This window comes from Malus sylvestris, chromosome 17 (assembly GCF_916048215.2).
Source record: "Malus sylvestris chromosome 17, drMalSylv7.2, whole genome shotgun sequence".
Classification (NCBI taxonomy): domain Eukaryota; kingdom Viridiplantae; phylum Streptophyta; class Magnoliopsida; order Rosales; family Rosaceae; genus Malus; species Malus sylvestris.
The window spans coordinates 5,316,379-5,344,005 of record NC_062276.1 but is presented as its reverse complement, the minus strand read 5'-3'; the positions used below and the strand labels follow the sequence as shown (position 1 = coordinate 5,344,005).

Sequence of the window (27,627 nt, the reverse complement as noted above, 5' to 3'; positions counted from 1 at the left end):
TCATAGAACTTCGTGGTTATTATCGAAACAATTCATATAAACATCATCTATGAAAAAGAAAAAAAACTAATTAAAATTAAAGTTGTTTAGTTAATCAACTATAGTAAATAGATCAACGGTCATAATGCTTTAGTCAAATTTGTCCATTTGTTTTTAAACAATTCGATGGCCAAATGATTTCATATTTTTTTATTATTTTTTTTAAGAATCTTTATAAAATAATTTATAATATATATAATTTCGATCAAAAATATGCAATTTCGTGAATCAGTCTCAAAGTACCGTTGAGGATAAACTCAGCCTCATCAATTGATTTAATTAAAAAAAAAAGCCTCATCAATTGAGGAGAAGTGGTTAATTTCGTCAAAGAAAGTAGCCAATTGCCTTGTTATTTCTTTCTTTTAAGTCAGTGGGAGTCCTGTGACTGTTTGTGCTCATGTTTTGCTTAGAGAGAGAAGTTTTGGCGTTTGCAATTGTGACAAATCCCCGTGATATCTATCAGTCTTTTGACAGACCAATTTGGTTTTTCAATGTCAATTGGTCTGAAAAATGCAACAAATATTCAATAATTTATGAGAAAGGGATATTCTAACTCATTATAACAACCGAAAATGCGATTTGAACACGGGTGCAATGAAAGGGGCACGACGTTGATTAATTGATATAACTGATGTATAAAGTATTTTTAGAAAAAATATTTTTGGGTTTTAAAAGCGTTTAAAGTGAAGAAAGAATATAACTAATGCTTATTTCAAGAAGTATTTTAAATGTTTTTTTTTTGAGAATTTACTTGCATTTTTTTATTAAGAATTAATTTTAAAAGCATTTTTATTTGAAACGTTTTCAATTAGTTAAAAAGTACTTCCAAATAAACTTTAAGCAGTTGTGCAATGTTGTTCCGCACTCATCTGAGTGTTAGGCAAACAATGAACTATCCACAACACATGATGCATTATCACTTGCTCAGTTGCTCATCCCTTTTTCTTGAGAGCAATTTTTATGGCACCAAACGTTACAGTTATGATTTATTGTTTCGATAATGTTTTTGTTTTTCTCCTTAATATGGCACATATGAATTTTTTTTTGTCAAACGATAAATTTTGTTAGATTAGATGTTAAATTAGCTACTGACGGAATTTGAACCCACGTCGTCATATAAGAGCTCAACACTTTTCAACTACTGTGGTAAATGAGGACCACTTGCGGCATGTACGAATCCAAGGAAACTTCTTGTGCTGGAAATGTCGTGTAATAAGTAGGCTTTATGATGGTTTTTAAATAAAAAAAATTATGAAAAAAATTAGAAATTGTGAATTACGTGATTGTTAAGTTTTCGCATGATCTTTTGCAAGTGAAGTAAAAAAAAATATTAAAAAAAAACTTTGTCGTGAATTAAGTCATTGGAGGCAGTTTTATCATTTATTGAGTACCAAAAGCACTTTCTTGAGCTTGAAGCTAAAAAAAATTTCAATAAATAAGACTAATTAAGTAAAATTAATGAAAATGATTTTAAAACTTTGAGTTTTAACGAAAATGATAAAAAAGTGTTGTAAGTGAATAGTATCAGAAGTGACTTTTTAAAGTAAAAATATTCTTAACGTTAAAAATGAACAGTACCAAAAGTATTTCGTTAAGATTCCCTAATTTTAACTTTTTATCATAAGCATAAATGTACAAGGGCTTTCGACCAAAAAAAGGCTTGAGTTATTTGGGCTTTTAAGGCCCAATACAAATATTCAAACGGGCGAGCGAAACGGTACGTTTTGTTCCAATCTAGGGCTTTTGCAACACTTCTTCCCCTTTTTTCCTCCACCTAGGGTTTTAGCTCTTTCATCTCCCTCTGCGGAAAAGCAACCATGAGAGAGCTCAAGTTTCATGAGAAGAAGCTGCTGAAGAAAGTGAACTTCTTGGAATGGAAGAGAGAAGAAGGTCACAGAGAAACTCAGGTTCTGCAGCGTTACCATGTCACCGGTCGCGACGACTACAAAAAGTAAAATTACATTTTTTTTCCCTTAATTTCATGTTACTTTTCAGGTTTTATCTGTCGATTAACTGGGATTTGTTCCTTTCCAATTAAAATTTTGAAAAATTGGAAAATAGGTACTCGGGTTTGTGCCGGATGGTGCACAAGCTGGTGAACATATTGAAGCAGTTGAACCCGAACGATCCGTATCGGATCGAAATGACCGATATGCTCTTGGAAAAACTGTGAGTTATATTTTGTTTCTTCATGTGCTTCTCAAATTGTTGTGTTGTAGGAATTTGCAGTAATTTTTTTTGTTTTTTTGATGCTCATGTAGTTCAATTGATATGTCAGTTGAAAGTATTAATATTTCAAAGCTGCATAAGAAACCCATATGAAGTTATCAAATTTCGGTCAATTTGGTCCTAAATGGCATTTTGTGTTGCTCTATGGGTTATCGAGAAAAAAAAAGTAGTGATGATATCAATATTTAGAAATTTTAACTCCTCAAGTGTGGTCATTACTGTGAGACTTAAAGAGAAATGTTTGGGATGTATTGGTGATTCCGAAATTTAGAAATTTTAACCCCGAAGTGTGTTCATTATTGTGTTACATAAAGAGAGAAGTGTTGGGGATCTATTTAATGAGGATCTGGTTATAGATGACCTGAGTATTGTATGATCCGAACTCAATAGGTTTTTGCTTGTTTTCAATTGTGTTGTACAAGAATATGGTGATTTTAGGTCTAGCATCGTCTTATGTGCAAGGGAACCAATATATCTGTGGTTTTTACTTGTGATGAAGGGATCCAATATTTCTGTGGTTTTTAGTTGTGATTAATACTTAAAAAGGGTTTATGTTGACGACAGGTATAATATCGGTGTTATACCATCCAAGCAAAGCTTAGCATTATGTGAGCGCTTATCGGTGTCATCCCTTTGCAGGTAATTGCACTAGTTTATTGGAGTTTATCATGAGTGATGGTGGCTTACTGTCCACGAGGACAGTTAGGGAACAGAACACTTCCAAATATGTGTATGCATCTCGTCTTGTTTGTTACTTTACTGACAATGTCTGTGTTTGCAGACGTAGGCTTGCAACTGTGTTGGTTCGTCTGAAGTTTGCTGAGCACCTGAAAGAAGCTGTCACGTACATCGAGCAAGGGCACATTCGAGTTGGTCCGGAGACTGTTACCGACCCAGCATTCCTTGTGACAAGGAATATGGAAGATTTCATTACGTGGGTTGATTCATCGAAGATTAGGAGAAAGGTGTTGCAGTACAATGACAAGCTGGACGATTATGATGCGATGAACTAAGGTGTATGAACTTAGAGCTTCTTTCGCCCCCTTTTTGTTGATGGCCGGAAAAGGAGAAACCAATTCGTAATTTGCCTGGTTCATCATGTATTAAACACCTCAGCGAGAGGGTTCTTCTTTTGTGCGCCCAATGTGGCATTTTTGTCTGAATTTTGGCAACGTTTTATCTTCGTGTTCAATATATACATATTTTTCGAGAAGAATTTCTGATTGAAATGGGTTGTAACTTGTAATTTTTGGCTATCGAGCTTCATCAATTATAACGGTTGAAAATTCAAAGGGGTGTGAAAAGTAAAAATAAGTGTCGATATTGGATAGCACTATCCAATTATGTATTTTTTCGATCTGCAAGAAAGTAACTTCACACACGAAACTCGAAATTTGAAGAGAAACTTGCACTTGAGGTAAAATTGTTGCAGAACTGTAGAATTGTAGGGAGAAACATAAATTTAATAAAATCAGTAAATTGCAGATTTTAAGGAGAAAAATTGACTTTACTACCAAGAAGCCATACGTGTACAACAAACTCAGAAGAGACAGATATGTACGGAGTCTGAAGATTCCGAACCCCATTTTCATGGGGTACGTAATTTTACAAGTAATACTAATTGCCTAAATTAAAAGAAAATCCCGCAGCCAACAACAGCAACACATTCGACGCCGGTAGTTAACCGAATCTTCAGCCTCGCCCCGCATCGATTGCTGCACGTACAAAGTCCTCACAGTTGGTAATGGCACCAGACAGCACATCCGCTAAAACACCGATTATGTCAAATGCCTCCTGCAAATCGCTCGCGGAACTCATCTCGTCAAGCCATGATAGCATTTCCTTCGAGAAATCCACCATCTCCTTTACGTTCGAAAGCCGCTCTTTCATCACTACCTCCCAAACTTCCAAGTCATCCCCTTCAGATACTCTCGATGTACCTTCTGTTGGGGCTGGTGCCGCATTTGGTGGTTTTTTGACCTTGAAGAAACGTTGCAACTGCTCAATCAAGCCAGTGTAGACAAGCATTGGTCGAATAACGGACAGAAGCTCATCGGCACCCCCAATCTCTGCACTAGGACTTTGGCTTGTATTACCAGACTCTATATTGACTATAGGAGATGAACTGGATGATGTGCGACCTGCCGACCGACCATGAGTGTGCTGCATGTAGGCATGGTATATTCCACGCTGCAAGAAGGCACGGCGGTGTTGCAACCAGGATTCATGAGACTCTGAAAGAAGTGAAGTCACCATCATAAACTGGACAGTTTCTTCAGATCCCATAGACGGTTGTTTCTCAGGAGTAGAAGTCCTAGAATCTGATGCAGACGATGACAAATATGCTGTCAGAGACTTGGCCATTGTATGACGCTGGGATGGGCTTCCCTGATCGAGAAGGTGACGTGCCATTTGGATCATGAAAGGTAGAAATCTGGAGTTGCTTTCCCTTCCACCACCTCTGCATTCTGCACTAAATGATGCCCCGGTCGCAAATCGAGCTAGCATCTACGTAACAGAACACCCATAATTATAAGGTGCAAATTCAAGATAATGCACAACCGAAAGGCTAAATAACAAGATAGAAGAAAAATGTGAAGAAAATATGGTACCAGAACAATGTCATAAGTCAACAGCCGAAGGCGGCTTCCATCAGCACGTCCAAGAGCATTGAGGTTGTCCCAGTACTGGTCAACATAGCGAACATACTGCGCTAAAGGAACAGACGGACCTCTCACAGGGAACAAAGAATTGCAAAGAGATTCATTATTTCTGAGAGTAGCTCCTTCCCACTCCTTCTTTGGATTTTTCAGAGCAGCGTCTGCTCTCTTGGCTTCCTGATGGCACTGGAAATGAATAATGTTGAAATAACTAACAGTTGTATAAACACACTCCCCACGTGCACTTCCAGAAGTCCCTGCACCTAAATTCACTCGCTTGCTATAAGAGTAAACACCAAGTAGGTCAGTAGGCCTCAGACTGTAACCCTCTCGGCAAACCATGCATGCTAAGCCATCCTCCTCTTCCTCCACGTCTTCTAAACCTTCAAGTAATGGTCGTGAAACAACAATACGCTCACCGCCATCTGAAGCTAGCTCTTGTCGCATTCCAAGACCCTGAGTTTAGGGATAAGAAAGGAACCATCAGTTTCACCACTAGTAATTAGTTATACTCATTTTCTCGATACTAATTACAGGAACGTCAAATAAGAAAATAAATGCAATAAGAACTAAATTATATCCTAATTCAACCATGAGAATCCTCTCTTACAATCTAGTAAATTTATATTGCTTTCACTCGCTGACCCTAAGGAAACCTGAACTCCTGTATAACTATTAGGTACCCTTATTTTCCATATCGATTTCTGTAACATGATAACAATCTACTTCAGTGGGCACCTGCTTTCATATAATTCAAATATAAACTATAAAAAGAATTCTCAATAAAAGGTCGTACCCAGTGCACAAGGCTCCCGCTTTACGCAGGGTCTGGGAGAGGTGAATGTCGGCTAACCTTACCCCCATTTATGGAGAGGCTGCTCCCAAGTCTCGAACCCGAGACCTACCGCTCATGGGCGAAGGCACTTGCCATCGCACCAAGTGCGACCTCTGATAAAAAGAATTCTCAATAACTATATATAAAAAAAAATGCTCAAAGAATTACCTGAAGCAGTTCCTCTCTTTTCCTTAGAGCTCTACGCCTCATTTCATCCCTGGTGGCATGTCTCAACCTCCGCACCTTCTCCTCCAAAAAGCCATCTCCTTTTCCCTCCTTATTTGAAAGGGTGTCCAATAAGTTTTCAGCCCTCGCGCCTATCTCGTTTTCCCCCGCGACCCCTTCCAAAGCATGAAGTAAAGGTAAAATCCCTCCCTCATCAATACACTTTTGAGTGGCCAAATGTCCTGTCGACAAGCCTCTCAGCATAGACAATATCAGTGGGACAGATGGCAGTGTCAAGCCCATTGCCCATTCTGCACTAGATTTAAAGCCAGCCTGTCCCGCAGCTGAAAAACTATCCCTCAGATGTCTAACTGCAACGCCAGTAATGCCCCTCTCAAGAATAATGTCTTTCAGTCTATCTCCGCAGGAACTTGTTTTAAGAGACTCAGATACCCTTACAAAATTTTCCAACGTAAACCTTTGCTTGGCAGCTTGCTGGGCAATGCTTTCATCTTTTGGGTCATCTTCATGTTCTCTTTGCAGCCGATCATATTCCTTCCAGTCCTGCAAGGGTGGGCTGAAGTGCTGGATAAGCACTTCCATTGCAGCAGGTTCACCATATGTCAAGTAGGGCAAGATTCTTGCAACCATCTCATTGTTCCTCTGCTGTTTGTTTGATTTCTTAAGGCCCAAAGGATGAGATAATCTCTCCAGAAACATGAGGACTATTTTCTTGGCCTGTTCACCGGTCTCTTCACTAGTGACAGTAAGAGCACTTTGTGTGATGCTAATGTTATCACTTTCATTAGCTTCCATAGTCAGACTCTCAACAATGAGAAGTATGCCTTCAGCTGGCTCCATGGCATCAACAGAAAAGGCATGTCTTGCCGTTTCAAGGAGTAGACCTAAAGCTCCTAACCTCAGCAAAGCTCGTCTGTTCTCTCTTATTTTACAACAATGCATGAGGAGATTTAGAACAGCTACCAACTGCTCTTGGTTGGACTTGAAATCATCTCGCAGATGCTGTAAATCATATTATAAGTCAGATAATTCAATAATAGGCAGCAAAAGGTTTCACTTCAAAAGTAAAGAAGGAATAATGAAATATGAAACACACCTGGATCATGCTCAATATAATTTCCAGCCCACCATACTCACGAACAGCACCTGCAATGGCAAACTCAACCTCTGGATCTTGTGACTCCTCTCTATCTTCTTCCAATTCTTTAATCATAGGCTCAGTTGCTTCACCATCTAAGCCCTGAAAATTGTATCCAAAAAGAGAATATATATGATCAAATGAATATCAAGGTAAAGAGTCGTAAGACGACAAAAAATAATAGAAAACGTCAATATTCATCCATTAGGAATAAATGATGTCAGGTTACATTTGGATGAACGCTTTTGAAATATGAGATTATTATTTCAATATCAATATTAAGTTGGCTGAAAGGTTATAATGAGTATCTATCTTTAGATTTTAGCAAAATTCATGGATGGATTCAAAGCTACAAAATGAATTTAAAATGACTGGGTGAAGCATAACATCTCAAATCTATGATTTACATGATCTGTTAGAAACTATACATGATTTGATAGAGAAATAAATTTGCTTTCCTATGCAATTTAAATATCAGTTTTGTTTGAACTTCATTTATGCAATGATGGAAGTGTAACCAAACATCATATATTGGTACGGAAATGGAGAGTCTAGCTGTACATGGGAAAGTTAGATGAGAACAGCTATAACAAACCTGAAGCCGATAGGTCACTATCATAGGTGGAGAGTCTCTAGCTGATGGAACAGCATTGGGAGATAACAATGTTGTATTGGCCATGGCATTGGAAGACTGACTTGACTTCTTCCAGACTTGCTCATAGACTTGAGCTATGCTCAAATCAAGAGAGATAATGTTCCCAGCAACTAGCAATTCCATCCCATAGTCATCTTCAAGAAGACCTAGCAGATCCAACTGATGGCAAATTTTGTTCTTGACATCACGCATCAGAGGACCAATCTCAGAACTAGAATAGGGATTCTTCGTCATAGATCCCCTAATGAACTCTTCTTGTGTATGTGCCTTGTTTAGAACCAGCAGATACACTGGCTCTGGTTTTGATGGGCATATCAGATTGCAGAGCTGCTCCAGGATAAACTGTTCATATAGTTGAATGTTAGTGCTGGGACCTAAGTCAGTGAAAGCAAAACAAAGGAACCCCGTGCATACGCATGCAAAAACAAAAACAAAAACAAAAGAGTATGTGAAGAACACAAGCAAATATGAGAAGATGAGCCTTGTACAAACTATAAAGAACCCAAGAAACAGTGACTTTTATCTAGACACAGCAAAAGTTTTACCATACTACAAACGTATAATTAGGTATCAGTATATTAGCATTTTGATGAGTTATTTTGATTAACCAGTCTAAAAGCATCATTTACAAAGCAGAGAATGCACGAAAGTAAGTTTATCACCCATACCAGACAAGTTCGTCCTTTTCTCTCCTCCACGTGGTTTTGCAAACCACAGATGCAGGCTCTAATGAACTGCCGTTTATTTTCGCTGCTTTCAAGCAGAAGGCTATCTAAAAGGTCTTTCAGAAGCCGATTGCAATCACTGATTAACTTTGTCTTCTGCACTACCAAGCCGTGAATAACAATAAGAGCCTCAAGAACTTCCGACAGCAAATTGTCTCGCATGAATCTGACATCAAGATGAACAAAATTTGTTAAGCTTAAGCATGAAAGTTTTTTCAAAGAATGGAATCAGTTAAGCACAAAATTTGAAATTAGTAAAGAAACCAGTCATACCTGGATCGAATATTCGGAACCTCCAAAAATTTACCAAGCAGCTCTATAAGCTTGTGAAGTATGAATCCTTGAGAAATGTCGATACGCATGCTCCTTTCTAGAGATTCAACATTGCCAACTTCTTGAGTAATTAGTTTACAAATTGTACCAAGACATCCACGCACAGTCAAAAACAGGCGAGCATCTTCTGAATCTATCATCTTGAACAGAGACTCAAAATATTCCGCAGCACTTTCACCAGCAGAAAGAGTTGCTGGTAGCAAGGACACTAGTAAGTTCAATAACCGAAATCGTCTTGATGCACTCTGAGCACAGAGCAGACTTATCAACATGCACATCTCCGACCTTATAGATTGAGAACAAGCACTAAGAGCAAGTTCTGTAACCCATGCCCCCAGCTCAAATGCTGACAAGTCATTCTTGGCTGTCTTACTAGTACGCCTCTTCCACCTGAGTGCATATTTAAGAGCCAGGAATTCTTGTCTCTGAGGTCGAGTCTTCTGGCTACCACCTTTAACAGACTGCGACACTTTGTACTGCCTTCTAACAAAATCAAGATATGATGCTCCCTTCTCCCATTCTGCATAGCTTAATAATTGAATGTCCTGAGTCTTTTGAGATGCGTCCCAGTTCTTATCTAGTGGTTCTGCTGACTTGGTACCATCACCATGTCCACCCAAAGATCCAGACATATTTGAATTACTTTCATCATTGCTCTGCAAACCAGTAGTAGCTTTTCCTGTATTAGGCTCTTTATCTGGTACATCAGGTTTTGGAGGAGTACATGCCTGAGATATAATCCTCAGACAAGGAAGAATGACATGCTCAGAAATGGCAGGATGCTTAGCACCCAATTTAATAGAAGAAAATAGCAGCTGAAAAACAACACGCAATCTTGATTCCCAAAATTCATCAGTGAGAGAACATACTTCTGACAGCAATGACAACTCTTCACGAGTGGCCAGAGCAATGTCCATGGAGCGATGATGTTCAAGGCAATACATAACCTTTTTCTGAATTAAGCTGTTCAACTCAGTCACTGCATTTATATCACCCTCAGAGAATGCACAAAGAACGGCCCTAGCTTGGACACGAGCTGTTTTAGGACCTTGATGAATGTTATTTTCAAATAGTTCCGTTAAAATGCCAGCCGCAACAAGTTGTCTCTTGGAGTTTGGATGCTTTGATAGGACCTGTAAGACTTCAAGACACTGCGTCACAAATGTAGAAGCACAGCCATAGCAATTATTTGGAGACCTAGAAACCACAAATCTGGAAGCAGCCACTCCGTTAACAGACTGTTTCTGGTGCAAATAATTCATCAAAACCCGGCGTAACCCTTGCAGTGTCTGGACACTCTTGCTGACGGAATCAAAAGCTGTTTTGCACTTCTCACCATACAGGACACCAAGAAGAGCTATTTTACGATTAATCTTGCATGCAGGCCCAGGTAAGGAGACCATCATTTGCTGCACTGAATCCTTCTGTTGTGAGTCTATTTCAATCTCACCGACACTCGACACAATCTTAAGCAGGGGCTTCTTGAATCCTAGAAGTTGCTGATATCTCCTATGAGCATTTTCTGATTCAGCTTCTATAGCAGCCAACCCTCTCTTCATATCTTCATCATTCTCCATGTCATCAAAAGTAAAACTTGGCTTTGCCATGAAATTGAACTCAAATCTACCATATTTACTATAGCCACACTCGTTGCATAGAAAGGAATCCAGATTTTCATAATTAATGTTGCGGCACTGCCTGCACTGATAAGCATTCTCATGGCAATTGCTACAAATACCATGCTTATCAGTGACAGGTCGACTGCAACGTGGGCATTGCAATGGTTCAAGAGACAAAGCCTGGAGATTTTCGTAGAAGGAATCCAGCTCAATCATGAAGTTACAAGCTGTTATTGGAATGGGAAAGTCCACTTTCAGTTCAGTCTGATTGAAAGTGAGATGGCAACTCTTGGCACGTTTCCACAGAGACCAATTATTTTTCAACTCTGACAAGTCAGCCACTGGTCGATTATTGTAATACAGGTTCAAGACTTTCACTGATTTAGACTTTCGCGCATCATGGACATTCATGGTCACTGTCTGGATGGTGTAACTCCCAGTGCATTTCACTATGATGCGATTATCCGTGAACTTTGTTTCAGATTTCAGACTTTCAAGCTTCATCCTGCTGTATGGCACCTCTGGAGAGCTGCAGGCAACACAAGGCTCACTCTCAAGATAGTACCCATCAAATTCGACTAATCCACTTAAAGTGTTGTATATGCGGGAATTTGGATGATTAGCTAAAAGCTCATTTTGTGAATGAAGTGTCTCAAAGATGCATTTGACTACATCAGGGGTTAAGCATCGATCCACAAGCTCACTGCTCTGTTGCTTTGAGCTGACATCTGGAACTTTACCCAGCAACCATGTGATAAGTTCAGTATACTCAACAATATTTTGACCATACATTGGTAGACATTTTACTTTCTCCAAGAGAGTCACCACCATAGTTTCCTTGACTGATGGCTTAGCATGATGCCACACACCATAAAGAACGCACTTGGCCTCTGCACGCACAGACCTAGAATTCCATTCAAGCAAAAAGCAATCAATGAATTGCTTCAAGACATCTCCACCCTTGTCAGTGAAGATATATATCAGAGACTCCATATCCACATAAGACTTTTCCGAACCAGATTCTGTTCCTTCTTCACCTTTCTTCTTCTTTTTGGGATCCTGAGATTGTGTCCCTGATTTGTTTGAATTAATACCTGAATCCACAGCTTCAGTTTTCTGTAATAAATGACCAACATCCTTTCCCGTGTAAAAGGAAAGATTCAACAGCTTCAAAATCTGAATAACTGACTCTTCTGCAAGATAGAACACTCCATTAATCAAGAATGGTAGGAAATCTGTATGTTTCAAACAGTACTTCTGCCAGTTACGAGGTCGTGCTGCAGCTACTTCAGCCATTGTAGAGAGACACTTAACTATCTTAACACTTCTCTCATATGACAAATGATTTTGAAACCCACCCGACTTGTTTACATGTTTGTAAAGTTTTTTCATCTCACTTGAGAATTGCCAGGAGTCTCGCACAGTGTAATAGTGAGTTTTGCTTCCACAGAGATGGAGGAAAAGCCTCCTTGCATATCTTCTCACGAAAGTTGTGTGAGGATTGTTAATGTAACTGCAGAGAACATCTTGATATCCATCTAGCTTCAAATCCTTGCCAGAGGAGATCTTTGAAACCTTCTCTTTCTCCGCCGTCTTGTCTTGCTTTTCAGGTCTAACCAAGGTGTATACCAGCCGGAAGGTATTCTCCAACAGCAACCTATGGTAGTCCACAAATATATCTGTACGGTGGGCTTTTGCATATGAGTCTGAAAAGAAAGGAGAAAAATTGCCAGCTGCTACATCCCTTCGAACTGTTAATAGAGCACCGCATCCAGAACCAGGTCCTGCGTTTTCATAATTAACAGAAGGGGACTTAAAAACATGCACCAACTGTTGCAGTATATCCATCAGGTAACTGACAACAGACTGTTGCCTAAGAGAATTGCATGCTTGGAGCAGCTGCGATGCAAAGTCATTTTTCTTTTGATCATCAAAAGAAGATGAAGCAGCAACTGAGATGGAGGGTGAAATCTGGATGATGCTTTTATCATGTGTATCTGTTGTCCCACTAGGTTTTGGCATGGAACTATCACTGCCAGGCTGGTGCCAGTTTCGTAGCATTAAGGTAAAGAACATGAATACAAGTATTGCAACTTCCCCAAATGAAGAGCGGGATTTGGCAACAAAAGGTTGGTTAAGACTAAGCTCATCCAAAAACCATCTAATCAATTTCTCCAGATTTAAGCTTTCAGGCTTCGAGGTGTCTGTGAAAGGTCCACCAACAGCAGATGATAATCTGTAGAAGAGCTGCATAACAGGGATTGCCCGGACCCCCGACATCAAGTGCATCCACCCTTTTAATTGTTCAAGAAGTTCAGAGAGAAGTAAAGAATTTAAAGCCCGTGTCGAAGCAGAAATTGAAACAGAGTCATTCACTGAACCAGAAAACTCCCCAGACTCGTTGGGTTCCAGGACATGAATTGTTGGGGCAGAATTCTGAGTCCTGGCATCTGCAGATGCTGGCAATATGCTTGAATCACTTGCATCATCCGGTGTGAAGTGAAACTCACTGCCATCTCCGCCTAATGATTCCACTTCAATAGGTATTGCTGTCATAGGATGATCTTTGGAGTGCAGTGGAGGGAGACGATCTGCATCCTGTACTTCATAGCATGCCTCACAAAGATCAAAATCAGGACAAATAGTACAATGCCATCGCCTTCTGAGTATAGGAACAGTGGAGCAACCATCACAACAGTATTGAACGGATGAAGTGATAGAATCTTCTTCAATCATGACTTGGGCATTTCCACCAGTTGTGTCAGCATGCACAGGTGCAGATACTACATTTTCTACAGCATCATCGGTGGCCAACATAGTTTGCTTTGGAAATGGAACCTGAAGCAACCTTGAAGATATAGCCAAGCTGAAACAGAAATGGTAGTCCAAGTGAATAATAGAATAAACTAAAAACAAGTTGAAGATATTAAACAAATAATAATAAGAATTTACTACCTTGTTGATGTTTGAACAGCCTCATTGGACGAAAAGAGAAGCTTTTTGAATAATACAGCAGCAGGTCCAACAGAGTGTAACCCTGTACCCTTTCCATGTAAAGCCAGGCATTCAGCATAACAATAAATCAGATCTACCGAAGATACAACAATGTTGTTCATTGTTTGTGTGTCAAGCTGCTCCAAGTCCAAAATTCCCCAAAAAACTTGAAAAAGCCCATCAATAACTTCAGAACCTGGATGAGGGATTGGAATCACAGATCCGTTAGTTTCAAATGAAATATATCACAGATGCAGGATGAATGCAGTAACTGTGATAACAAAACTTATGCATAAACTTGTAACACCACCTAAAGTTTAGGTGTACAAAAATTAACAAAGCTAACACCACGAAAATTCCAACATAACAGTTTAGCAAAACATAATTGTGTAGGAAACAATGAAAATATTAGTCACATGGAACTAAAAAGTGCTGCCAATCAGAATGCCCGAAAATTAAAAATCTACAGAGTGTAGACCAATATAGATTTACAGGAGAAATAACATAGAAGTAAGTAAACTATCTATATAATTAATGTACAAGAATCATATCAACTTTACCAGAGACTACAAGGGAAGTAATGCAACAAGCACTTGATTAAATCTTATGGAAAGTAATCTACCATGAATCAGACACAACTTACTTAACAATTAACTATATTGATTGGACATTTGCGATATGTATTTGTATGAAGATCTGGTTCTTGCTTAAGGTTCATATACTACATTCAACACGAGATTGAATTCTTAAACATGTAAGCAATTCAGTGCACTGGTTAATGTGAAACTACCATGTATCTCCAAGAAAGTTGCCAGATTCGAGCAACGGTGCAATGCAATCTTAGATACTGCACGCATCTGGGCTGTAAACTCTTCAATTATCCATGGCCCTGCAGTACCACCAACCCCAAGCCTTGAAGAGAGTACAGAGGTTGATTTCACCACTCCAAGAAGCCGCATCGTGTCCTTAACCTGAAGATGTCAGTTGATAATTAAACAACACATTTTTTCATTCCTTATGCATAAACAAGGACACTGATAAAATTGCTAATGTATCTACTGACAGTGGGTACTTTATTAATTGCTAATTCACATACTTGATAGTAAGTGTCTTTTTTGGGGAACACAGCCTGCAAGACATGGCAAGCAGCAGCCTGCAACAAGGGCTCTCGATCACTCTCATATATTTTTTCCAATAACTGCTTGCACCTGAGTTTGCTCAGCTCCGGACTAAATTCCTCAACTTTTGAGCTACCACGAGATCTACATGAGTAAATCCTGGATAGAAGCTTAAGACCATCAGCTATGACCTGCTCCTGCATAGGAGCAGACTGCATTGACCGGCGTTTTTTCCCAGATTCTGAAAGCAATGAATTACAACCAAGCACACGAGCCTCCATATCAAGTACAGCATCCATTTTCTCTTTCCAGCCAAATTCATCTTTAGCTCTACCGTATACTTCAAGACAGTCAATTCTAGGCAAAGCAGATCCATTAAATGTGGGTCCAACAGTGATTGTAAATTCTTCGTCAGCAAGGAGTGACTCAGCAACTGTAAATGGTATATCATACCAAGACCGCATGCCCTCATCTAATTTGATCACCCTATGGAAAATACTTATATCAGAAGGTATATGGTTCGCTGATGTATTACCCACATGCACACGAAACCCAACCATGATGATATCAGGGTTCGAATTGGAGACAGATATCTGAGGGAAAAAAACAGTAATGTTAGAACCATAAACTATAGAAGAAAGGAGATAAAAACCCAAAAAATTAGACTCTAAACCATGCCATGAGTGTCAGGTCACTAGACCCTTACAACAATTACCTTACATCCTGCAGGGCTCGGACTTTCTAGAAAGCCATCCTCAGATGCCAAGCTCTGCTTAGCCCCTTCAGAATCACCATTTCTGATGGCATCACCACCCAATTTCACATCTGCTGTTATGCACACTGTTTTCTCGAAAAAATCAAGTGGGAATTCTGGGTTAATGCCAGCATAAGCCTTGTTGCTGAGAATTCCAGAACCCAATTTTTTTACTTTCTCTGCTGTTGCACTAGCACTGGCATCGACTCCCATTGGTGTATGTGAGTATATCTGAAGGCTACCATCATCGTGTAAAACAAGACAGTGAATCTTATCTTTGGATAAAGGCTTATAAGCAGTTACTCCAACTAGAGGTGAAGTCGAACCCACTGCATGTCGCAAGTTCTGTGCAAATAACTCATGCGATCCCATAGATACAGCAATGGCAGAGTTTGATTTTATACTTGAGAAGCAAACAAATAAACCACTGTCAGCCAGCAATTCCTTCCAACGATGAAGTCCAGCAGACCGCTGTTTACCATCTTGTTCCTCCTCATATATGGTAGATATCTCACTTAGAGATGAGGCATTGGGGCTTAGCCGGCCTACCAAGGTAGTGCCATCTTGATAAGATAGGAAAAGTAATTTGTATGCTGAAGAAAAGTACAACGATGAGCCCTTCGCGTCTATTACTTTATCTTGTATCTGGATTACTTCCTTCAAAGGTGTAGCCCCAACATTACCTTCCACTGACAATTCTAGCCTAAACAGCCTTCCATGTTCTGAGAGAACAATAAGAAACATCCTCCCCTGAGAAGCCACAACAAGTGTTGCATCCACAATCATATCATCTGGCAGTGTAAAGTAGTGTATAGGACTGATGTTGTCCTGAGATAGATCATATATTTTGACAAATCTGTTGGTAACGACCATCAATTGAACCTGAGAACCTGGAACCCAGTCAACCCGTTTAATATATGCACCTTGCAGTGCCAGTTCAATGGCAAGACGGTCAGTCACTTCACCACGAGGATTAACAGTGAGGACCTGGCAATCTTCATAGCCTGCTACTGCAAGATAATTCTCTACCACTGGATTGAAAGTAAGATGCACGATTTCAAACCGAACAACATTCTTAGAGAGAGGCTTAACATTGGTCTTGTCTGCTGTCACTGGTGCAATGGTGGCCTGTCCAATCAACTGCCCAACATCAAATATAGCAACTTTATCACCTTCTCCAGCAGCAAGTCGCCCTCGAATACTGACACTGAGCAAGGATTTCACAAGAGACCCACTAGCTAAATGTGATTTAAGTTCTTTGGCATTTGAATAGTCGGCCTTTACCTTCAGGTCTAAGGATCCACTTTTATATGCCTTCTTCAATTGCAAGAGATCAACACCAAAAGACAGCACTTTGTCTTTACCAAGAGCAATTTTATTATCTTTTGACAAGTTCGAGTCTCTTTTACTAGTTACATATGGGAACAATGAAGAGCAAAGTTCAAGCACCTGACCTTCAACATCAAGTTCTTCAAGCAATGGTGTGATTGCATCTTGAAGCTCTTTCGGGATGGATAGTCTGAGAGAGTTATCTACATCAGTACTAGCATCCTCATCAAAATCTGAATCAGTTTCAGGCAGCTGCTCTCCATCCTCCGTGAAGGGTAAAAGGGCCTGGAAATTACTAGCACTACGGACTGGAGTGCTACTACTTCCAGTGAACTTGCGTGGCTTTAAGCACTGACAGTTGCTTCCTCTAACACCCCCAGCTCCACAGTCACAAAAGAAACGACTAGAGCGAGAATAAACAACACGATGACCTCGATGACAAACTTTTGCACACACAGAGCAACAGCCTTTTGACACTGTCAGATCACATGTATAACAGAAGTACCAGTGTTGTTCCATGAAATTGCTACCGCTAGAAGTAAAAGTGCAAACTTTAGAAGCAAGGGCCCTTTCACTGTTAGTATCCTCTTCATCATCCTTGTCCAGGCTGGCAACCTCACCATCAGAAGTTCCATCATCCTCATCCTCGTCTACAGAAGTTGCATCACATTCAAGAGCAATGGAACCACCTTCTTGATTAGAAGAAAGGACCAATGCCTCGGAGTCTTTCCTTGATCCTACTGGGCTTGAAGCCATAGGTCCCACACAACCAAGAGCATTTACAGGCAGAGGCTTCCCAGACGACCTTTCTAAGGTATTCTTGCCAGACCCACAATCACTTAAGACACTCCCGAAAAAGCCAAAAAGAAACTTCAGGCCTGGTAGCAGGCAATCATTGCCAGATAACTTTTCCATCAGCATTATGGTCTTCTTTAAAAGCAATCTCACTGAAGCATCCCCCTTAGACAGTTGAACAACAAATTGGAAAAATGATTTGGCAACATGAATATCAAATTGCAAAAATGCAGGTCTAAGGGAAACCAGAACAGCTTCAAAAATATGACTCTGCAGTTCTGTTGATTTCAAATTAGGAGGTGACGATACAATGCATAAAATAAAGTTCATGGTTGACTCTCTGAGAAAGACGGAACTTCCTTTTGCACTATTAACTCCACCTGAAGCTTCTGTTACACAACCTAACAGCCTCTTCTCCAACCATTTGGAAAGCAAAAGCAAGTCCATGCCAAGAAACTTGTTTTGGATCTTCTGTTTAAGATCAGGAAACTGCTCTCCAGTTAACAGATCAACAAAAAAGTTAAGAACCTTTATGTTAACTGTTTCAGAGTAACAATTATGTAGAGAGTCAATTAGAACCAGCAGATTGCTACGCTGCACACCAAATAGCTCCTTCACCTGCTCGGGGACATCTTCTATACCAAGATAGAATTTAAAATAATCAACCTTAGCAGGGTCTTTCCTTAGGCTATCCATTGTATCAATAGCTTTGGTAATTATGCACTCATGGATAGTGCTATCACTTACTCCTCTGGCATTGATATCCCTTAAAAATCCTTCTAGGTGCTCTAATAGAATTAAATTGGCACAGTCTGATCCCCCCAAACCTACACTCAAGCTATCATATATGGTTTCACATTTCCCATGAATGCTTTCAAAAATCCTATCAGACTTGATTGTCACTGCCATATCAAGAATTTGATGGAGCACTTCATTCTCCAAGCAGACATTTCCTATCATATCTTTCATTTTAAGCAGACCAACCAGAATGGAAATGATCCCTCTAATGTTAAGAATGCAAGAAAGGAGAACACCACTGGAAGTCCGAAGATTCAGTGGGAAACCATGCAGCATACATTGCCAGGAGGCCCTACACAAAATTCCTGAAGCTCCTTTGTCAATAATAGCATCAAACTTAGTCAAGGGGTCAATAACAGACTCCAGATGGAACGAATAAGTTCCAGTCTTTCCTAGCTCATCCTGAAGGCATTTGTCAAATCCTGAATGCTTAAAAAGCAACAATGGTGAAAACCCATCAGCATCCTCCTGGCTATTACCAAAGGTAGCCACAAAAGCTTTCTGATAAGCCAGTAAATAACTGTTCAGCAAAGAAGAAAATGTCTTCAACAAAATTGAAACTTGATCAGTGTTCATTAAAGAGGCAATCAGACCTTCAGCAACAGCAATATACTCATTGTCCTTGGACGTGTTCTCTATCCAGTCTGAACCCACTCCTGGGACTTTATTCTTCATGCCATACCTCGAGATCCCAACATCAAGCAAGGTGAGTGCCAAAGACAGCCATCTTGCATTTCTCAAGAAACCCCAGCCTACTTCCTCAGTGTGCTCAGATAAGTGCTGAAGCAGCTGAACTACAACTTGAGAATTAGTTTTCACATCAACAGCAGCCTGATGACCTAGAATTGAATGGCTGAAGAAAAAGAAGTTTTCCATGTCAGAAACGTCAAAAGTCTGTGCATTGCTACTCGAAGGAAGCTGATGTTCCTTTGAAGTACTGAGAGTTGGAAAATCCCAACAAAGTATGAAAATGTATCTTTCAACAATAAGATCCTCCACCACTGCAGCCTGTTTGCCTTTCCACAACCCCAGAATTGACGAAATGGTTGAACAGATCTCGTACCAGTTCAAGCATAAGGAGTCAACATCCACACGATCTAGGGACTGCGAAGCAGGGAAGGCAGATGTATCAATCAGTTGATGAATCAAGGGACTGATGTCAGACTCTTCTTCAAATGATGCACTCATTACATTCTTAAATACCACTGAGACCCAAGATGACAAATGATCGTTCACCCCAAGCTGTGAACTGGAGCACGGAGCCTCCCTCAACTTGGACCGCAGATGTACAAGCAAGGACGAAGGACAAGTCTGTGGGTAAAATATCATATGGCGAAGCACTAAAATCAACCTTGAAACCAGTAGAGCCCAGCAAGACATATGCATACTGTTAAAACCCGAAGTTGGAGCACCAACTGCTCTAAGAGCAGAAAATATTAATTTCGCCTGTGATTTTTTTTCCTCCTCGGACGATAAGTGAAATGCCATAAGGAGAATCTCAATATGAAAAGCACATGGAAGGGCGTCAAGAAGTTCCTTCAAGGTAGGAGATTTTAAAGAAACAGTTTTGGTCTTCTCAACAATAATATCAACAAACCCCCTAAAAATTTGGGTTCTCAACCGGCTACCAGACAAACCCACCCTACAGAAAAGGGTGTGAGCTAGCAGGGTAAGGGTCTGATTATTGTAAACAAAAATATCATTCTCAACATTCAAAATCTTCTCAACAAAGTACTCTTCCAGTGAATCGGGTAATGCATGGTGTGAGATCAGGTCTTGCAACAAATCAAAACAAAGTTCATGGGTATGCCCAATCTTTTTCTCTTCATGTGAAAGGGAATAGCACTCAGGACTCCTATCCTCAGGATATCCCTGGCCGTGGAGTAAGGACAGAAAAATATCAATATGGCTTCTGCTAAGCTTCACACAGCCATCCTCAAAAACAGACGGATGCCATTCAGGAGAGAAGACAAACCCTTTAAGAAACCTCAACAGCTCCGTAGCAGCTTCCATTGGCATATTACTCTGGCTAGAGCTAGAATTAAGAACCACTGGTGGCTGATCATAACCGTCTGTAGATCCACGACCACTCTCAGAGAAAAGGTCTCCAAAAAGGGCTTCATCTTCATGGCAAACCACATTTTCTAATTCGGAGCTGCAAGTAGTTTTTGCACAACTAGAATATGACCTCTCCACTTTTGGTCTCAGTTTTACTCCCTCAGAATGAAGGAAAAATAGAAGATGCATCAGATCGTCCATCCACTGCTTTGAGGAAGGGAATATTATTTGCACCAGATGTTCAAATGTGTAACTTTGGAGTAAAGGAATTTTCTCAGAATGAACAAGGCATGACGGAGAATCAAGAAAATTGACGCTACTTCCAGTAAGCTCTGTGTCTAACTTCTTCCAATTGATAGCCCGACTGGTCTGCCTCTTAAGGTCATGAATGAGCATCAATATGTGGACAACAACACGAGGAAAATAAGCTAGTGGGGGCTTCAGGTTAGCAGCAGTCTTGTTATATCTCCATACAGAAGCATCTAAATTGTCTAGTATGGAAGCTACCACACAGACTTGGACATTCAAGAAAACACTGCTGTTGCAGAAAGTAACCCGGACAAGTTCAAGAAAGTCTTCCAATATCAACAGATTGAGGCTCTCAAAACTACCTTCGACTGCAACATGGCTATTTACAAACTCAAAGCAAGGTCTAAACAACCCAGGCACTGCATCAGCAAAAGAAGCAACTGCTTGCAACAATGACACATCATGTTCAATATAAGGGATGTCCTTTGTGAGACTTCTAAGTAGCTTTATAATCCTCAAACTGAAAGACAGCCTCTTACAGATGCATGGCCCAGCAATCTTCTCATCAAACGTATCTGGGAGCATAATGTGCTCCTTGCAGAGCAAAATCAAACGTTGAATGCACCCTGCGTGAACAGCTGCCCAATGCTGGGATAGAAAAACTAATTTGTTGAAATCCTGGTGGAAAGCAGGGCCACCAAACCCAGTGGTCTGCTTATCTGATTGTATGCACTCAGAAGCTAAAGACATAAACAGGCGATCCACTGGTTTCTCTGCCCTTGAGCAATTGACACCTTCTCAGACACATAAAAAGCTATTATAAGTACGAAGCAAACCATGAGGGAACAACAGTAGAAGATATCAATTCTTATGAGCAAAACTATTACCTTGAGGACCACACTTAATGTAGTTGTCAAGATCATTACCACAAGAACTACGGGTAACAGTTGGCAACAAGTCCACCAGGCTATCTACCGAACAAGGTCGCAGCTCATCAGGCGTTTTATCCATTCTATTAATCAATGCCATCTCCAAAAGCTGCACCATATTATTCTGCAAAACCAAACAAAGGTTGTGTCACATCCCAATCCACATAGTAAGATATTGTCCGCTTTGGGCCACGCCCTCACGGATTTGTTCTTGGGCTTCCACCCAATACGCGTCTTACTATAGGGAGGAGGGCATGTACATATAAGGCTCATCACCTCCTCTCCCCCAGGCGATGTGGGATCTTACAATCCACCCCCTTAGGGACCCGACGTCCTCGTCGGCACACTTCTGGCCGGGGAGTGGCTCTAATACCAAATTGTCACATCCCAGTAGGCATAGTAAGATATTGTCCGCTTTGGGCCACGCCCTCACGGATTTGTTCTTGGGCATCCACCCAAAATGCGTCTTACTATAGGGAGGAGAGCATGTACATATAAGGCACATCACCTCCTCTCCCCTAGGCGATGTGGGATCTTACAGGTTGAATTATAAACAAAAATTTGAGCCATTATTCATTCCCTCCCCAAAAGTGCATAAACACTAATACCTTGAGGACCACACTTGTGGAAACACACAGAAACCAACACAACAAAAATGTAACGCATACATAAATTCACAAGGATCAGGATAGAGGACCCAGAAAAAAAATAAAAAAGTCACTCCCTCTCTCTCCTCCGTTCATACAAGACACAGTCAGTGTTAATGTTATTGATTTTCATCTATTAGACAAGATAGTTGTAGGCCTCTAAGCACATGACAGCAAAAGCAAACAATATTAGAGCCACAGAGTGCCTAGACACTGGAATGGTTAATAATTAGAATAGACTGTGTCAAGGGGTAAAGGAGGTGCCTGACTTGAATACTTAATATTTTTGGAGAAAGGACCCAAAATATTTATCTTAAATTTTTTTAAAATGAGGCAGAGTGCCCACGCAAGAAGCAGTTATATATATATATATATATATTGTACGTCTTTCATTGTGTCGTCGCTGTAATACATTTATTTGTTTGCAACTTTGCATAAAATAAAAAAACAGCATACATCACATCTGAAATTACTTGCAAATTCCAGTTGATGGTAAAAGCAATATCCAATTACTAGTACTGTGCCTAAAAGAAAAAACATGGAGCTCAACACTCATAAAATGTACCAACCAATTAGAAAAGACACAATGAATTCAATAACTATACTGCGCTATTAAAAAGGTTGATCCCCACCGTCAGAGTTCATTTAACAACTACGAAAACCAAGTAGAGTGTTTTCCATCACCGACAATCATACAAACTGTTATTAGAGAATAATAGCAAAATGTGCATAACTAATTCATAGGTCTTCAAAACAATAACCGTAAACAAATATACAAAACAGTCGCCTTTCAAATGATTAACGCAGGTGCGCAAAAATAATAACATTCAAAACTAAACGAGTCATCCGAACTTGATATGAAAGTAGAACTAACTAACCTGAATGCTCATATCTTCGCTGCTAAATTCTGATCTTTCCAAATAACATACAGCAAATTCCAACGACTGTTGCACAATAGCAACAATTACCGCATCCGCTTGCTCCACTGTACACGCAATCACAACCAAATTAAGTACATTTATTACCTCAACACTCCATTAACGCTTCAAAATTGCAATCTTTAAGATTTAGAAGCAATAAAAACTACAAATACATATAAAATTAGCTGCAACTTAGAATTAAGTACTTGAATTCGATATCGTCTACTTCTATATTAACAAGAAAGCATCAATATTCAAAAAACAAACAAAAGGCAACTAATTTCACGTAGAAGAAGATGAAAGGAAGCTCATGTACCGGACAGAGATCGAGAGGAGGAAGCGACGGCGTAGGAAATCGAATACACGGCTTGAATTTGAGAATCGGTCCATGATTGGAGCCCTAGCTTGCCGTCTCCGGCGGCCTCAACGCCACGTTTTAGAATCGGGAGAAGGTTCTCGAGTCCCGGTCTGATCGAGTCGGGGGAGGAGCGCAGCCTCTGCAGGAGATCAGTGGACGAGATGGGCTTGCCGTCGGAGTAGATAGACTCGGCGAGTCTGGCGAAGGTCTCGGCCATGGCGAGCGAGACAATCGAGTGCGAGGTTCAGTGCATCGGAGAGAGAGAGAGAGAGAGAGAGAGAGAGGAAGGAGGAGGAGGAGGAAGAGTGCTTGGGGTCGGTCGGAAGTACAGAGAGGTAAGCAAAATGAAATGGGTTTAGGGGAAAGATAATAATGTTTATAAGGCGGTGTAGAGGAATCAAAAACTTTATTCATACCATATTTTTATACTGCATTTCTATACTACATTTTTATACCAATAGCATCTGACATGACAATCACATCATTTGAAAATTTTACAAAATCCAAGAAAACGAAGGAGAAAGATTCCTCATATTCGTATAATACAATCATCATTTAATTAACTAATTTTTTAATTATTAGTTTATTAAATAATAAATTAAATTTAAAATTTTGATTAATTCAAATGATATGACTATCTACATTAAATGCTACCTAAGATGGTATAAAATATAGTACAAAAACATGATATGAATAACAAATTAACTTGCTTTTTACTATTTAGAACAAACGACGACAAAAGAACTAAAGCTTTGCTTTATTCCCAAGCAAAAGTGATCCTACGGATGTTTTATTATTTCTCTTTTTCAAAAGAACACCAGCCGGTGGCTTCGTCATGCTAATTTACACTTTTTAAGGTTAAGAAAACTCACAGAGTCATTTGAGCCTTTCTTTTATTACCATTGTGCGATTCACTAGAGCTAAGAATTGAATTCATGACTTATTGTGTAAAATACGAGTTTGAAATTCATCACAGATGTATTTATTTTCTTTATCTTTTGAGTAGGGAATTGGAATTTCACACATAAAGAAAGTAGCACTGTGCTAAAAGTTGTTAATACTTCTTAATTTTCTTTAAACTTTGTGAGTGGTGCACTTTGCGTGTGCAATATAATGATTGTCGTGTTAAAAAGAGAGTATAAATGAACGAAGAGAGCAAAGCATATGAAATAAGTTGTAGCCCATAATACAAAGCTAATCTTGTTTTTGAAGTTTGTTATGAAATTGTGTTATGTATATTTTAAGAAGTATTATTTAATTGTTGAATAGTTTTTGTTTGTATGTATGCAAGTATTGTATAACACTACCATAATATAATGAAGGGGGAATTTGTAATTTGACAGAAGAATAACCAATTACCTAGAATTCAACATATTATTTGTTAGGAAAGGGTCCCCTCCGGATTTATACATCTGGAGCCTAGGGATCAAATGATCCGACACTTTAAAATTTGATCTAACGGCTAAAAGCAGAGAAATTAGTAAAAAAATTTAAAAACTACAATAATTTTTTGCCGGATAATCAAATTTTAAAGGCCCAAATCATTTGATCCCTGAGCTCCGGATGCATAGATCCGGAGAGGATCTCTTTCCCATTTGTGATTCATTGTCTATCCACGGCAGACGCCCCGTAGGCCCAGAGTCACGCTTAATTTATCTAATAATGCATTATTTTAAAATTTGGCTTAGTTATAAGCTCACACAGTATACATTATTGTTTTGGTTTCAATCTTTATAGAGTTTTGTACATATTTATAACAGTTATTCAGAACTGTGGATTATGGTTCTCATATTAATTGCTGGATATGTATTGGTAAATTAGCGCCTTGATTCAATGCCATTTCTTTTCTTATAGTTTCGAATTTCCCTAAATCATATTGACAGAAAGAAAAAAAAAGATTATTGAATATATTCATGTTGATTTTGATTAGTACTTTTTATTATAAAAACATTATTTTTATCACATGTTTGTATTGGTGGACTATAATACCTCATCCCTAAAAGTTATGGTTTTTATAATTTTAATACGTGAAATTACGGAAATGCCCTAAGGGGCAAAGCGTGATTTTTCGAGGACATATGTTATTCTCTTATATTTGTCATGTTTCTTGACATATTTGGATAGAGTTTGACCTCACGGACGCATAACCATTCGTGATTTGGAGTTATAATGAATAAGATATTAACGTTTAAAGTTAGGGGTTTTTTTGTAAACTAGCTCTCATCTAGAAGGCTCCAGCAATTTTGAAGCAGTGGGAACTTGCCATGTGGGTGGCCAGGATAGTGCGTTGAGGAGAGAAAATGAGAGATGGGGGAACGGATGGGCCAATGAGGGAATGAGGTGACCAATCAGAAACAGAAGAAATGAGAGAAAGGAGGGGGAACTAGACCAAGGAGAAAGAAGAGAAAGAGAGAGTGACCAATGGGAAGAGAGAGAAAGGAGGGGAATGAGGGAATGTGAGAAGGAGGGGGAAATCGAGTTCCCCTTGACCCGCGCCATCCAACCCGTTTCTTTATATTTTCCGGTGGTTTTCCATCGGATTTCCAGCTAATTGGTCCAAATTATCAAGCCCAATCACCCACAATTAGGAAGAAATTGGTGGTATTTTGGGGGGAAAAACGGACGGTGGTCCGTGTGAGTGAATGGCGGCGAACCGTAAATCGTGAAGTTAACTCAGCAAATTACCACCACCACTAGGCTCCCCTCAACCCCAGGAACAAAGCCTAAGCAATGTTTAAAGCGTTGGAGTGAGTTTGGAGGTCAAAACAAACACACCCAAGTTTAGGGTTTCGTACGGTTCAAGCTAAATTGGGGCTTTTCTCAGCCAAATTGGCCTTAGTCACAGGTATGGAATTTGTTCTACTCATTGAGATCTTCATTTAGGTGAAATTTGAGAATTTTTTGAAATAGTTGAATTTTTCGGCAAGTTGGAGTGGCCGACCGCTGGCGCGTGGCTAGTGGACCGCCAATGCTATTTTACGTTAAATCGATATCTTGATCTTAGATTTGTTATTCGTATGATGTGGTTTTATTATTATGAACCTAGTTTGATTAAGATACGTTACTCGGTAAAAATATGAATCAACGATCCGAACGTTGGATCCTCACCAGACTTTAATACGTTATAGTACGTAATATTTGAGGATCATAGGAACTTACGATCGAGAATCCGACATACGGATCTTCCCGAATTGGATTTGTAAGTTCATAAATAAAATGTTGACCGTCACTTGAATTTGCAATTGGCGAAGATCCAACCATTGGATCATAATGAAATTTTAGGATGATGTTTTAGAAGTATAATGTGTATCTTTGGAAGTGACTGATCGGAAATCTGAGTTGCGGATTTTCTAAATCGAGTTGCGTAGGGTTGTAGACCCTACCGTAGATCAAATATCGATGGTTGACTTTTGGTCAATGGGTCTCAAGTCATTTAAGAACGTCCTTAGGGATGTGTTTTACACAAGTTACACATTCTATTAATAAGAATTCTGAGATATGCTTTGATAATTGTTCTAGGCGCCGATTGTTCGTGACGCCTCGATGTTCGTGCTAGGGAATTTTAGGGCGGACTCTAGGTGCATGGGCCTTTGGTTTTCTATATATACGTATATATGCTCTACATTTTCCAAAAATTGCTTTAAAAGTATTTACATTTTTAAATGCCATGTCAATTGCATTGTGCTTTGGTATATGCATTAATATATATATGCATGTTATTGCATGATGCTACGAACGCAAATGTAAGCTTCGGGTGAGTACATATTGATGATAGTGATTGCATTAAGAATGGTTATGATTACATGCATTTAGTGCTCATTATCTTGCACCCCCAGTGTTAGTGCTCCACCCGAGGCCAAGACCTAGCCTTCACATGATCGTTCACCTCATGCACCACACGCTCACTTTGGATCCAAGGCAGGTGCCAACTTGTTGTACATACCACATTAGGTGGTTCCGACTCGTAGGTGACTTGTGATACTTCGCACAACCTTCACGTGATCGTAGCACTTGAGTGTATTTATTTACACCCATCCTATCGTACAGACCACTTTAGGTGGTTCCAACTCGTGTGCAGGAATTGATTTGTGAGATATAGTATCAGCTGTAGAGGTCACATTAGGTGGCTTCGGCTGACACATCATTTTACATTGATTTATTCTACTTGGCTTACCTATTGCATTTCTGAGATACTTAACATGGCATACACTTGATTTTCATTACTCTCGAGCATGATCTCTATATACGTATGTATTATT

The 27,627-nt window shown here is 39.6% G+C and overlaps 2 protein-coding genes across 3 annotated transcripts; one reads left to right on the top strand and one right to left on the bottom strand.

Annotated features, from left to right (window-relative positions):
- The first annotated feature begins 1,789 nt into the window (after window positions 1–1,789).
- LOC126612477 (U3 small nucleolar ribonucleoprotein protein IMP3-like) lies at window positions 1,790–3,560 on the top strand. The gene is made up of 4 exons (XM_050280899.1): window positions 1,790–1,990; window positions 2,101–2,208; window positions 2,833–2,907; window positions 3,050–3,560. Exons 1-4 carry the CDS (start codon window positions 1,857–1,859, stop codon window positions 3,279–3,281), a joined length of 549 nt encoding a protein of 182 aa, XP_050136856.1. The 5' UTR covers window positions 1,790–1,856; the 3' UTR covers window positions 3,282–3,560.
- A 194-nt stretch (window positions 3,561–3,754) lies between these two features.
- Window positions 3,755–23,718, bottom strand: LOC126612476 (auxin transport protein BIG-like). 2 transcript variants are annotated; one of them, XM_050280897.1, is made up of 14 exons: window positions 23,327–23,718; window positions 22,969–23,075; window positions 21,402–21,567; window positions 15,247–21,308; window positions 14,510–15,124; window positions 14,204–14,384; window positions 13,375–13,609; window positions 8,741–13,285; window positions 8,411–8,633; window positions 7,683–8,084; window positions 7,046–7,189; window positions 5,932–6,951; window positions 4,881–5,384; window positions 3,755–4,776 (listed from the first exon to the last, which is right to left on the bottom strand). In XM_050280897.1, exons 1-14 carry the CDS (start codon window positions 23,583–23,585, stop codon window positions 3,961–3,963), a joined length of 15,279 nt encoding a protein of 5,092 aa, XP_050136854.1. In that variant the 5' UTR covers window positions 23,586–23,718; the 3' UTR covers window positions 3,755–3,960. The 2 variants fall into 2 exon arrangements, with proteins under 2 accessions (XP_050136854.1, XP_050136855.1); XM_050280898.1 differs by lacking the exons at window positions 21,402–21,567; window positions 22,969–23,075; window positions 23,327–23,718 and adding an exon at window positions 22,052–22,124.
- Window positions 23,719–27,627: the final 3,909 nt, after the last annotated feature.

Excerpts from the sequence above, each read along its gene's own strand:
- LOC126612477 (XM_050280899.1), top strand. The coding sequence starts at position 1,857 with ATGAGAGAGCTCAAGTTTCATGAGAAGAAGCTGCTGAAGAAAGTGAAC. Across the intron at positions 1,991-2,100 it reads GGTCGCGACGACTACAAAAA|GTACTCGGGTTTGTGCCGGA; the intron begins GTAAAATTACAT and ends ATTGGAAAATAG. Across the intron at positions 2,908-3,049 it reads TCGGTGTCATCCCTTTGCAG|ACGTAGGCTTGCAACTGTGT; the intron begins GTAATTGCACTA and ends CTGTGTTTGCAG.
- LOC126612476 (XM_050280897.1), bottom strand. The coding sequence starts at position 23,585 with ATGGCCGAGACCTTCGCCAGACTCGCCGAGTCTATCTACTCCGACGGC. Across the intron at positions 14,385-14,509 it reads AAAAAGACACTTACTATCAA|GTTAAGGACACGATGCGGCT; the intron begins GTATGTGAATTA and ends TGACATCTTCAG. Across the intron at positions 8,085-8,410 it reads GAAAAGGACGAACTTGTCTG|TTTATCCTGGAGCAGCTCTG; the intron begins GTATGGGTGATA and ends CTATATGAACAG.